Source organism: Eulemur rufifrons, chromosome 15, assembly GCF_041146395.1.
Source record: "Eulemur rufifrons isolate Redbay chromosome 15, OSU_ERuf_1, whole genome shotgun sequence".
Classification (NCBI taxonomy): domain Eukaryota; kingdom Metazoa; phylum Chordata; class Mammalia; order Primates; family Lemuridae; genus Eulemur; species Eulemur rufifrons.
The window spans coordinates 8,501,877-8,515,938 of NC_090997.1; the positions used below are offsets into that span (position 1 = coordinate 8,501,877).

General features: G+C 39.5%; 1 protein-coding gene across 1 annotated transcript in view; it reads left to right on the top strand.

Annotated features, from left to right (window-relative positions):
* DNAH8 (dynein axonemal heavy chain 8) overlaps positions 1–14,062 on the top strand; it is a 296,755-nt gene that overhangs the window by 165,677 nt on the left and 117,016 nt on the right. Inside the window, 5 exon segments of the mRNA XM_069487596.1 lie at positions 3,169–3,278; positions 7,575–7,738; positions 8,570–8,762; positions 10,193–10,315; positions 11,867–11,997. Of these exon segments, the coding sequence (XP_069343697.1) occupies positions 3,169–3,278; positions 7,575–7,738; positions 8,570–8,762; positions 10,193–10,315; positions 11,867–11,997 (721 nt within the window).

Consider the following 14,062-nt stretch of genomic DNA (forward strand, 5'->3'; position numbering starts at 1 on the left):
TCGGCCTCCCAGAGTGCTAGGATGACAGGTGTGAGCCACCATGCACCCGGCCAAGGGAACTCTTCTGTGTTTTAGTTTTCTTGACATGGTTAATCAGAGAAATTTGGTGTAATGAATGACAGCACAAAGATCATAGGTCAACAATGTATTATACAAAGTTAAATGTAGCACCTTGATATGTTGATGAAATGAGACACCAAATTTAGACTCACATAAACCGTAACACCGAAACTTAGGTCCGTACTCAAGAAACAGACCCATGGATATAAGAACATTAATTGTCTGATACAACAAATGCTGTAAATCAGAATGGAAAGGGTAGACTTCCCATAAGTGGTACTGGAGTATATAGTAATTCTTATGGGAAAATAATTGAAATTGGACCCCTCCCTCACGTCAAGCACAAAATCAACTGCAGAAAGATAGGCAAGGCTCTAAAACGTTTGGAAGAAAATATAGGGAAATATATGAGTGGCTTCTGAGTGAGTAGGAAAGGACTTCTTAAATGAGACTCAGAAAGCATAAAAATAAAGAACAAAATGACAAATTTGACTAGATTAACATTAAAAACTTCTCTTAATTTAAAAAAGAACTTTGAAAGAGTGAAAGGACAGGCCCCACAGTGGAAAATAATTTCAACATATATAATAACAAAAAAATTGATATTCTGAATATTTAAGGAAATCCTATGAATCAGTCAGAGAAAAGCAAACAACTCAATATAAAAATGGGCAAAATCCAAGGCACTTTAAAAAGAGGAAACTAAATAGCCAATAAACAAATGTAAAAATGGTAAACATCATTAGTATTCAGGAAAATACAAGTTAATAATGCCAAGGAAATACCATTTTATACCTACTAGATTTGCAAAAATGAGAAATTTTGACAAAATCCAGCATTGGTGAGAATGTGAAACAACTGGGACTCTCATCCCCTGCTGGCGGGGGCGTAAATCGCTGCAAATCCTTTGGATAGTAATTTGGCATTATCATGGGGGAGGCAGAACGTGTGTGCATGCCAAGCAATTCCACTTCTGGGTTTATACCAAGTTACCCTTTTTTTCCTTTATGGTTTGTGCTTCCTGAGTCTCATTTAAGAAGTTCTTTCCTACTCAGACATCATATAGATATTCCCTCACATTTCCTTATAAATATTATACAGTTTTGCCTTCCATATTTAGGTCCTCAATCCATCTGTAGTTGATTTTGCACATGCACTCCAGAAGACTTATAAAAAAGTGTTCATAGTACAATGTTCATGATAGCAAAAGCTTGAAATAACCCAAATATTTCCTGCCAGTAAAACTGGATACATAGATTGTGGCATGGGCACAGTGTAATGTTATGCAGCGGTGAAAGTGAACACAGCTACATGCTTCACTACGGATGAAGCCCAGAAATACAATGTTGAGCGTATGCAGCAAATTGCAGAAAAAATATATAATTCCATTAACCTAAATTCCAAAAGGTTCAAGTTCAAAAGCATAAGTGGTGAAGCTATAAAGAAAAGAAAATTGCTACTTATCATCGAGTTGGAGTAGTAGCTACCTCTGAACAAGGGTGAACAAACGGGGGCTTCTAATGTACTGGGCAGTGTTGTACTGCTTGGTCTGGTGGTCCATGCATGAGTGTTTGCTTATTTGTTATGCTATTTGACATACTTTTTGGTATGATTGGTATGTTTCAACAAATACGGAAAACCAACCAACCAATCAGAACCTGAGGCTCGGGGAAGCAAAATAACTGCCCCATTGAGGGCATTTAGCTAGAGCTCCGTGGCAGAGGGATGGTGCTGATCCCCGCCTTCTGATTCCAGATATCATGCTTCTTATAACACATGTGTCCCACAGGAAGGTAGAAGTCTAGAATACAGGATTTCAGGATGAAAAAGGGCCTCACAGGCATCTAGCACAACCAACCATGACTTTGGAGGGCAATTTCATGTTTCCCCACGGCAATTCTTCTTCACTCAGTGTGAATGAATCCCAGTTTCTTTAGTTTGATTCACGCTTCATAAACCTGCTCTGCATCTCTAAGCAGATATTCGTATTCATATTTCTTTAAAAATGCCATGCCCAGAACTGAACAGGTTACTCAACTTATAGTCTCACCAGCATGCAGTAGAGTGAATCTCTTTTTGCAATCTCAGTCAAAGTCATTTTGAGACTTTAAGAGTAGTCTGTAGAGGTCGGGCGCGGTGGCTCACGCCTATAATCCTAGCACTCTGGGAGGCCGAGGTGGGTGGATCCCTCGAGGTCAGGAGTTCGAGACCAGCCTGAGCAAGAGTGAGACCCCGTCTCTACTAAAAAATAGAAAGAAATTATGTGGCCAGCTAAAAATATATAGAGAAAAAATTAGCCAGGCATGGTGGCACATGCCTGTAGTCCCAGGTACTCGGGAGGCTGAGGCAGGAGGATTGCTTGAGCCCAGGAGTTTGAGGTTGCTGTGAGCTAGGCTGACGCCACGGCACTAGCCCAGGCAACAGAGCGAGACTCTGTCTCAAAGGAAAAAAAAAAAAAAGAGTAGTCTGTAAACCTATGACCCAGTCCTTCCTGAGGGTGATTATGACAGTCAGGCTGTCACTGTGCTGGGTGTTCCCTGGGAATGTGACATGCCCAGCCCAGGCCAGAGTGGTGACTGACTGCAGGTTGGGAGATGGGGGTCCTGATTCCAGCCCTGTCAACAACCAATCCATGTGACCTTGAACAAGTGGTTTCCCCTGTCTGGGCCTGGTCTCCTTCTCTGTAGGATGAGGGATCTTACAGAGATTCTAAGCTCCTTTCAGGCTCTCATACACTTCAGACTGAGTGCCGATTTACAGACCTTGGAGCCAGGCTGCCTGGGTTCAAATCTCAGATTTGCTGGCACACAAGCTGTGTGACCTTGAGCATGTTACTAAGCTCATATTAGAATAATAATAATCACATCTATCTCATATTCTCTCATAGGGTGCTGGGGGGATTAAACGAGTCAATATGTATCTAATGCCTGTCATTGATGCTAAGCTTAGTTGGCCTCACTGCCGACTCCCAGTCTTAGCTGATCCTTTGAAAGAAATTCTGAAGAAACACCCAGCTTAGCCAGTCTTGTAGTGATTTATTCCCTGGGATAGACATGTACTTTGAAACCTTTTAGTTAGCTTGTCCCTTCAATCTTGCTTATCTTTCAGGAGTTGTTGGCTGTGGATACTTTGATCCTTGTAGAAGGTTCAAACCTGAAGTGTGTGAGATGATTGGGAATTTAGTCTCCGTGGGCAGAGTGCTGTGGCAATGGACTAAGGTACAAAATGGTTTGTTGTCAATAATAAAAAAAAAATGTCAACTATTACTCAGCCCTAGTTTTCACTTCATGGCTCATTAAGTTATCATAACATCATACGTAGTGGTGTTTTTTGGAAAAGACAAATTAGGTGCTCAAATAGATTTATGACACCTTTTCCTTCTAGGGAACAAATATTCTGACTAAATGATGCTTTCCATATGTATGAGATATTGCTGTAAACCAGACACGGCATCCAAGATAAAGTAGAATTTTGCTGAAATAAGAACACTGCTTTTCCACTTGTTACTCTGATTTGTAACTCCCTCCACCGAACTGTGTCAGAAGCTCAAATGCTTATTGACTGACTTAATACATGGATTTCTAGATATTCTCTGCTAAGTAGGACTTGAAGTCTGACCGTGTGTCTTTCTGAGGTGGAGTGTGAATTAGGAAGTGGGTGGAAGTGTTCTTAACAAAATGGGCTCGATTTTAACACACAAGTCAGTGCCCTAAGTAAAGCTCGGTGTGCCTGGTCGCCGTCACCAGGTGACGTAAGGCAGCACTCATGAGAAAAGAAGGTCGATGTATTTGTCAGAAAGTGGTGAAGGAGGTAAGGATTAGTCGTCACAGTTCACTATTCATTCATTAGGCCAAGCACACACGTGTGGGTGGCGCCTACCTCCTGGGAAACCTGGAGTGCGCCGGCCTTTCAGATTCCTGGGAGAACAGGGGGACCCTAGATAACAGAGTCATCCGAAGAGGAATTGGAGGCTGCTTATGAGATGCTCTTTCATGCAGCCTCCTGCAGGGATTGGTCCCTCATGTGGGCTCTGCTCCTCAAGACACAGGGTCTTTGCACATGCTGTCCTGCCTCTTTTAAAAAAACTCAAAAATGGATGGCAGGGTCTGAACGTCAGAGATAATTTTCGGTGGGAAGATCCCTCTGTTTTTCAGTAGTGCTATTGTTCAGTTTAATGTGCTTTTATACATAGTTTTCTGAAAAGCTTTGGCCTGCCAAGTGTCTCTCCAACAAAGTTTCTTTTGTTTCCTGAAGGTTTACTGGCTCTATTTCCTCTTTCTGGACCTCTTTAGCCCATTTTGCACAAGCTTTAATTTCCAGTGCTCTCATCAAGGTCACCAAAGACCTCAGTCTTGCCAATCACAAGGTTAATTTTCTTCTTCCTCGTACTTGATTTTTTAAGCAGCTTTTGACCTAAATGATCCCTCTAAACACTTTCTTCAACTTGGCTTCAGAGGATCCTCATACTCTTGGTTTTTCTCCTGCCTCACTGGCTGCCTTTTTAAAGTTCCCCCTCAGCTTCCCCTCTAAATACTGGAATGCACCTGGTCTTGATGCTGGGCCCTCTTCCCTAACTACATTCTTTCCCTAGGGGCTCCCATCCAGCTTCAAGGCTTTAAACACCGTCTCTATGCTGAGGACTTCAAAATCAGTACCTCCGTCCCAGGCCTCTCTGCCTGGCTCCAGACTGATTTCTTTCTTTCTTTCTTTCTTTCTTTTTTTTTTTTTTTTTGAGACAGAGTCTTGCTCTGTTGCCTGGGCTAGAGTGCCGTGGCAACCACCTAGCTCACAGAAACCTCAAGCTCCTGGGCTCAAGCAATCCTACTGCCTCAGCCTCCCGAGTAGCTGGGACTACAGGCATGCGCCACCATGCCTGGCTAATTTTTTCTATATATTTTTAGTTGGCCAGATAATTTCTTTCTATTTTTAGTAGAGATGGGGTCTCGCTCTTGCTCAGGCTGATCTCGAACTCCTGAGCTCAAACGATCCACCTGCCTCGGCCTCCCAAGTGTTAGGATTACAGGCGTGAGCCACTGCGCCTGGCTGGACTGATTTCTAACTGCTTAGCAGACGTCACTGTATTGATGTTTACTACTCATCTCAAAGTTAACATGTCCAAACATGTTAAATATCCTTAAATACGGTCCTCCCTCAGACTGTGGCATCTTGGTTAATAGCAACACCAATTGTCCTGCTTCTCAAGCTAAAAAAACCAGACTCCTTCCTTGATTTGTCTTTTTCATCGTCTACATACGGTCCATCAGCTAGTGTCAGTGACAGCACCTTCAAAATGTATCTCAAAGCTGAGCACTCCTCACCGTCCCCAGGACCGCCCTCATACGTGCTTCTATCACCTGTCCTCTGGACCGCTCAGTCTTCCTACTCCTAACCATCCTCTTTGCTTTATTCTTGCCCCCTTGGAGTCTATTCTTTACACAGTCCTGGAATGATATTTTTAAAAAGTAACCCAGCGGTCATTACTCTTTCTCAAAACCACCAGTCGATTTCCAGGTGCACTTATGGTAAGCCCACACTGAGCCGGCCCTGCTCACCTCCCGCGCCCCCCCAGCCCCCGCCCCCGCATTCTGCCCTGCCCAGGGGCCTTTCTCATCTCACCACCGAACACGCCAGGTTTGTCCCTGCTGCTGGCTGCTGGCTGCTGGCACTTTGTCCTGCTCATTTTTATCATTCTTATTTTCAGAGGGACTTTCCCCAATTGTCCTCTAAAATAACTGCCCACGTCCCTATCTCAGTCATTTTCCGTCTCCTGACCCTACTTTATTTTTTTTTTATTGTGGCTTTTATCATTATTATTTGTCTATTGGCCTGTGTATAAATTATTTGTTTCCTGTTTATTCCCAGGCTCCCCCTACCATGGAAGCCCCTTTGACGGTAGCAGATCTAGCTGTCCTGTTTACCGTGGTATCTTCCTAAGAGCAGCGCACGTGCTCAGTCATTGAAAAATGAATGACTCCTCCTCCCCGTCCCACCCCCAAATAAGCGGCCTTCTTTGTATTTCTTCAACTCTCCAGTCTTCACAAAGCGCTTGACCCATGCATGCCTTGTCTAGCACCCCAACTTTGTATCACTCCATATAGCTTTAAAGCAGAAACAGGCGAGAAAAGAAAGGAGGTGACAAAAAGCAAAGGGAAATACTAGAAGAGAAGGAAGTAAGCAGGTTAACAAATAATGAAGAGGGAAAGAAGGGAATTTTTTTACAGATTCTCTTTAATGACTGCTTCAGTTGCCAATAGCTGCCATCATAGCTATAGTCTTTTGCCATAAAGAAAAATAAATATTCACATAACCTTATCCTTTTGGGTATATTTTGCATGTTTTATACTTCAGTGGGTAAAAGTGAACATTTTAGTTTGCAATGGAACTGAGCAAAGAGGGAAATTGAAAGGTGATTGATAAAATAACACTTCTTTTCATTCCATCTCTCCATGCTACCTACTGTTTTAACTTGCACTGTGAATAAGCCTGTAAAAATTACTCTACAAACGCAATAGGGTACTTTTTCAATATAGAAAGGGCTGATTTTATGACCAGGTACTGAAGAAGGCATTTGCTTTCCTGAATTAATTGTGTGGGAAGTTTGTATCACCAGAACTGTCATTTTTTTCACTTTCAAAAATGATGCTAATGATATCAAATATGATCTATATACATGGCCAGCAATGCTTTCTACACCTAGAGTATCTTGAGTTTATCCCTTTACTGGAATCTCTCTGGGTTAGAGAGTGTTATTATTATAGCTTTGCCTTTTTATATTCTAGAGGTTGGTAGAAATAGTAAGTAAATTAGCATAGCTGAGCACGGTCTTTGTGCTGAAACAAAAAACAGAAAACCACCTATTACGGCACTTACAGCTGCATGTCAGACATGCCTGTCAACTTAGCATAGAGACATAGATAGATGAAAGAGAGTTGACTGAGTTTGAATCCCCACAGTGAAATCCAGGTTATGATATGCAAGTAGATTTATGGAAATCCAAACACAATAAGGTCCCTAATCAAAGCAATCTGTAGAAGAGAGTCATTATTGACTTTAAAAGTGAACATTCATTGTTCTTACCTGCATAAGAACCAGCTCATGTTCAGTTTTTCGTTATGACATACTTACGTATATACACTACTAAGGTTAACAGTGATTAGGAAGGATTATTCCCATAATTGTCACAGAGTCCTTAAGAACTCAGGGGAAGCGACTTGTTCAAAGCCAACTAATGATGTAGAACAGGGCACTGGAATCTGCATCTAGTGCATTATTCTCGAATCCATCTTATTCGAGGGTTTATAGTCTTTTAAATTCTATGTTGGTTTATGATGTGGTTTTTTTTTGTTTTTTTTTTCCTGTCAGGGCTGTGACAAAAATGTGAACTTAATCTTGATTTATTTACTCAGCCTATTTTATCTAAATCAGATTGGGGAGATAGAATAGTTCTAAAAGCAGTTCTATTTTTAGTTTTATCTGAAAACTAATCAAAAGTATTAAATTTTTTTCATCTCTAGGTGAAGATGCTGCCAACTCCTTCTAAATTTCATTACATCTTCAATCTTCGAGATCTTTCCAGAATTTGGCAAGGAATGTTGACTGTAAAAGCTGACGAGTGTGATTCAATTCCTATTCTCTTGTCACTTTTCAAACACGAGTGCAACAGAGTCATTGCAGACAGGTACCTATTACAGCACTGGAGTTTAAATGTACGACCTGAGAAGTTTATGTTGATACTATTAGATTGGTTCTCACATTGCCTACTCGGGTAGGTAGAACAGGCAGATTTAACTTGCTGTGGGGCTCATGAAGCATTGATGGCACCTGCTGGCCGCCTTTAAAAATGCTCTGCCAGTATGAATTCAACAGTACATCTTTATAAATCACCATGTCATCAGAGAGTTGGTAACATTTCTTGGCAAATTTTAGTTGGGTATATTTTCTAAAAGCGTTAGCCCCGTGTAGGTTTTGCATGGTGAAATCTTGTTTCACCCCATTAAAGTTAAGTGATCCCATGAAAATTCAGCCATCTTTCCAAGCCTCGGTTTCTCCACCTGTAACATATGGGTGCTAATGCCAATCTCACCAAGTTGTAGAGCGCCTACCATGTCTCACACGTAGCGGGTCCTTGTCACCTGTTGCTCCCCCTTCTTCCTCCCTTCCCTCTGTGATATCGGAAGTCTGAAAAGGACCTTCCTGCACTGTACGTCCACAAACCCAGAAAGAGGACACACGCCTGCCATTGGCCAGCACTTCTGCACTCCTATGGCACGTTTTAGGAACCTTTGAACTCACCTGCACGATTCACCTGTGTTTTTACAAGCAATGTCATTGATGTTATAACTCTCTTGGCTGGGGTTATGCCTTTCCTGTCAAAAGGCAGGACATGCTGTGCCCCGTCCTGAGATGAGGAAGGTGCAGGGTGGGAGCTGAGAGGAGGGAAAGGGAAGCGTTCAGCTAGAAAAGATGCTTTCATCTTTTGCTTTCTTGCTCTTGTTTTTTTTTCTCTCAGATTTATAACTCCTGAAGATGAGCAGTGGTTTAATGCACAGCTCATTCGTGCAATCGAAGAAAATATTGGCTCCGAGGCGGCATCGTGTATCCTTCCTGAGCCGTACTTTGTGGATTTTCTCCGTGACATGCCGGAGCCAACCGGTGATGAACCTGAAGACACCATGTTTGAAGTACCCAAAGTCTATGAATTGGTATTTATTTGGATCTCTTAAAAGAGGTTTTCAGATCACTCATCTAACTAGCTATTTCTCTCCGCATCAGAGTCCCGCCTTGGAGTTGCTGTAACTTCTGAGTTAGTGATGTGTTGTGATTCTTAGTCGTCACATACCAATTCCTTCAATGAAATTTAGCAGCAATCTCATTAAAGTCAGGTATTAAGACAAGTATGCCTAATAAATGTCACCACTTTATTTAACATTGCTGCGAAAATTCTAGGCAGTGCAACAAAATGACAAAAATAGATATTGTTATCAGATAAAAAACCAAAATATCATTACTTCTAGATGCAGTTACCTAGTTATATAATTCAAGAGAATTTAAAACCTGCTTTTACTAATGAGCTCAGGAAGATGACCAAGTGTCACATGAATATGAAACTCAGTAACTATCCTCTGTACCAGGGTTGGCAAGTTACAGTCTGTGGGCCAGATGCAGCCCACTGCCTATTTTTGTTAGACTTGTGAGCTAAGAAGGATTTTTAGATTTTTAAATGGTTAGAAAAAAATAACAAGAAGAAGAATATCATGTGACATGTAAAAACTACATGGAATTCAAATTTCAGTGTTCATAAAATAAAGTTTTATTGGGGCACAGACACACCCATTTGCTGACATATTGTCTGTGGCTGCTGTGCACTACAAGGGCAGAGTTGAGCAGTTGCCACAGACACTGAATGTGCGGCAGAGGCTGCAATATTTGACATCTTACCCTTCACAGAAAAAGTTTTCTAACGTTTGCCAACAATCACCAGGTAGAAAATATAGAATAAACATATTTAATTTAACAGCAACTCTAAAATATCTAGGAAGTAAGATGATGAAAGTTTACTTGATTAAATGGCAACACCTCATTCTTCCTAAATTAATGTATAAGTTTAATGAAATTTCAAAAAGGATTTCCAAGGGATTTTTTAAAAATAGGGTGACGTAATAAATTAATTCCAAAGTGCATGTAGATCAAAGAATTAAATGGGGAGGAACACTTTGTAAAACAAAGTAGGTAAGTATTTACTTCTGAAACAACAGAGACTTGTAGATTTTACTACATAAATAATGTGAAACTTCTATATATTTTTCAAAAGCCATAAACAATATTAAAAAGCAAATAAAAACTAAAAAAAAATTGTTACATTTATTTGTTGATTACCATCAATAAGAGTTGGTGTTGGGCCTCTTGAAGGGGAATGTCAGAATGATTTTGTATTGGAAACCAACTAATGCAGTTAAGTTTCAGGCCTCTAACAATGGAAATAGCTAAAAGTAGACTAATATATGACAAATCTCTGAAAATCCACAAGTTTTTAAAAAACATTTTTTTAGAATTACTTTTAAGTGTCTTTGCAATTGTTACTTTAATAAATATTTGGATCTTAAATATTATTTTTCTCTCTCCCCACCCATAGGTACCCTCCTTTGACTTTCTGGCTGAGAAACTCCAGTTTTACCAGAGACAGTTCAATGAAATCATCAGGGGAACATCTCTAGATCTGGTGTTTTTTAAAGATGCAATGACTCATCTTGTCAAGGTTCTAATTGTTAACTTTATTAACTGGACTAAGTAGATTGTGTAAAAGCTTAGTAAATTTCATAGGGAAACCTTTTGAGAGAATAAGTATATACTATCAGGTAGCATACAGAAGAGTGTACATAAGTTGTCCCAGAAAACAAAGGCTCAATATTGAATCTACCTGCATGACAGCTAATGTTTTTCAAGGGCAGATTGATGGGTTTTGTGTGCAGAGCACACTGAGTCAGAGTTTCATGTTTCTAGAAAGTAAGCTAGAGAATCCTGTGAAGAAATATACCCTCCTCAAATTATATTTTGACCCTATGGGAATCTCTTTCCCCATGGAGGAAAAGATGTTGCTTTAAAAAGTGTCTATTTCATGATTGGTTTACAGATTATGAACAAACTGTTGGTGAAAGGGTAAGGCAGGTGTACAGGACTGGTGAGAAAATAGAAGCCAGTAAGAGGAAGCACTAAAAGGAGCAGAGTTTGATCCAACTCTGAAGGGCTGCAGAAAACAGTTGTTTACTTCTGTAATTGGTTGATGGAAAAGGAGTTTCCCCAGGAAGTGACAGCATGGAGTAGGGAGATTTGATAAATAGAAGTCAGCTCTGTATTCATTGCATGGTCATCTTCTGCAAAGTTGGTGAAATTCCAGATGTCCTAGGGCTGTTTTCACACTCATCCATTCAACAAGTAATTATTGAGCACCCACTATGGCTAGGTACTAGGGATCTGGGGGCCTGAGACCCTGTTCTAGGTACAAAACCGTAAGTCATTAACATATTTTAAAATATAATAATAGAATTAATACACACCAATGTGTCATTATTGATCTGCCACCTATAAAACTTGCATTTAAAAAAAAATATTTCTAATGGTGACAATGGATTTAGTGATCCATCTAGACTTTCTTCCTAATCAGTTACGATAACATAAAAGATAGCTTTTTAGCAATATCTTCAGTTGGCCTACCCATAAGATTTGAACTGCAATTTGAGTCTTATCCTCACCAAAGGAATCAACGATAGAAAAGCAACACAAGACTAAAGGCTGTCTCTCCAAGTCTGTTTCTACAAAGGATCTCCCATGCCCATTGGAAATAGAAGTTTGGTACTTAAAAAAATGTTTTTGGCAGAGATATGATAGAGGTAGTATTCATTGTAGAGCTGGATGTCTACATGATTCAGTATGGTTTACAGATGAATAATAAAGAAACAATCCTAAACTTTTCTTACATCTTCAGTGGATTGGGAAGAGGAGCTCTACTATCCTTGAGTCTAAAGATAGTAAAATTACACATACACAGAATAGTTTTGAAATATAAGGAACTAAAGTCAATTTGTTCTATTTTTCATGGTGTAAATATAGATGGACAAGGAAAGAATTTGAGTTTAATAAATTAATATAGTACTTTAAGTTTCATTTTTAAAATTCGGAGGTATACCATTACCTCTGAAAAAGTCTAATGTGGTCTGGAAACATACGGTCAAACCTCAGACCATTTAATGCAAGAGAATGTAAACTTTGCCTGCTGTTTTCAAATAAACACTATTTTATTTCAAAACAGATTTCACGAATAGTTCGAACATCATGTGGAAATGCACTGCTTGTGGGTGTTGGTGGTTCGGGAAAACAAAGTCTTTCAAGATTGGCCTCTTTTATAGCTGGATATCAAATATTCCAGATAACTTTAACCAGGTAGGATAAAAATAAAACATAGCAATATGTTTTTCTATAGTTTTACTGAAGTTAAATGTTTAAAAAAACACAACAATTTGGCCTATTTCTTTTGAAAATAAACTTTTAATTTCTGTATTCCATCTATAAGGAAATGTACATAAATCATGGGTGTTACAAAGTGAGTACACCTATGTAGCCAGCCCACAAATGAAGAAATAAAACACTACTTGCACCCCCGGAGTACCCACATGTCATGTCTCAGTCATCACCCTCCCAAGGGTAACCGTATTCTGACTCCTGAGCACAACGATTAGTTTGGTCTAGTTCTGAAGTTTATGTCAATGGACTCATACAGGATTTGCTCTTTTGCATCCCATCTCTATCCTTGCACTGTGTTTGTCAGAGTCATCCATGATGCTTCATGTAGCAATAGTTTATTCCCATATTACCACAAGTTACTTATCTATTGTACCGTTTTGGCAAATAGAGCTGCTATGAATATTCTTGCACATGCCTGGGTGTACTCCTAGAAGTAAAATTCCTGGGTATAGAGGATGCAGATATTCATCTTTAGTAGATCTGCAAAGTCATGTTCCAAAGTGGTGGTTCCAGTTTACGATTCTGCCAACAGGTCATGAGCGTTTCAGTTGCTCTGCATCCTGGCCCGCCCGTGGCATTGTGAATCTTTTCCATCTTAGCAGTGCCAGTGGTATCTCGTTGTGGTTTCAGTTTGAATTTCCCAGACGGCTGATAATATTGAGCACCTTTTCATCTCTCATTGGCTGTTTGGATAGCCTCTTTCGTAAAATATCTGCTTAATTAAGCCCTTTGCCCATTTTTTCCCAATTGGGTTGTGATTCTCTCTCTTATTGATTATTTGGAATTCTTTATGTATTTTGGGTATAATTCCTTTGTCAGAGTGTGTATTGCAAGTGTCTTCTCCCAGTTATTGATTTGCCTTTTTACTTTCTTAGTGAATCTTAATTTTAATGAAACCTAATTGATCATTTTTTTCCCTTTATGTTTGGTACTCTTGTATTCTGTTTAAAAATCTTTGTTTGCCCCAAGGTCACACAGATGTTCTCCCATGATTTCCTTCACATTTACAAATAAAATTTTACTACTTTCACAATTAGAACTATAATCCACCTAAAATTTAATTTCTTATAAAGTCTAAGGTAGTAGTTGAGATTATTTCCAGTATAGATAGCTGAATGATTCAGCTCCATTTATTATTAAAAGGTCATCTTTTCCCTGCCACATGACGTCATTTTTTATCATAAGTCATCTGATCATATATGTGACAATAGTCTATTCCACTGGTTTATTTATCTATCTTTGTACCATTACTCACTGTTTTAATTACTGTAGCTTTTTAAATATGTGTATATATTTAATATGGTTATATTTGGTGTGTCAGATCTTCAAGTTTGTTGTTCTTCTTCATGATTATCTTGACTATTTGGCTTATTTATTTCCACATGAATTTTAGATCAATTCACCAGTTTACAGACACATACACACACACCCCCCACTCTGCTGCCAAACAAATGGGAAATAAAAATTTAACAAGATGCAATTTATAAGAGCATTTAAAAAACATAAAACATCATATACCTAGAGATTAGTCAAATTAAATTTTAAAAATTTAATTAGTTGTCAACATTTAAATATTGGGAGGTTTCACATTTAAAAAAAAAACATTTTTCTGACTTCTCTTGAAATAATTGGAAGATCTGCCAACATAGGGCCTACATTCGCAGATGGCCAGAGCTGAGCAGCAGCTGCCTCCCTAGATGGGGTGTGCAATCCTCCAGTTTACCAGAGCACCCCTAGTCCTGCTTCACTCATTGGCATTATCTGCTGATTCCTGTAGGTATCTGAATGTGTGATGCTGGGGCAGGTGATGCTGCAGTCACTGTAGTTAGAAATGACAGAAGCTTAAATTAAGGAAGGTGTATTAATTATATTCTCTTATTTTCTTTATTCTTTTTTCCTTTTTCTTTTTTGCTGTGTTGCTCAGGCTGGCCTTGAACTCCTAAGCTCAAGCCAATCCTCCTGCCTCGGCCTCTGGAGTAGCTGG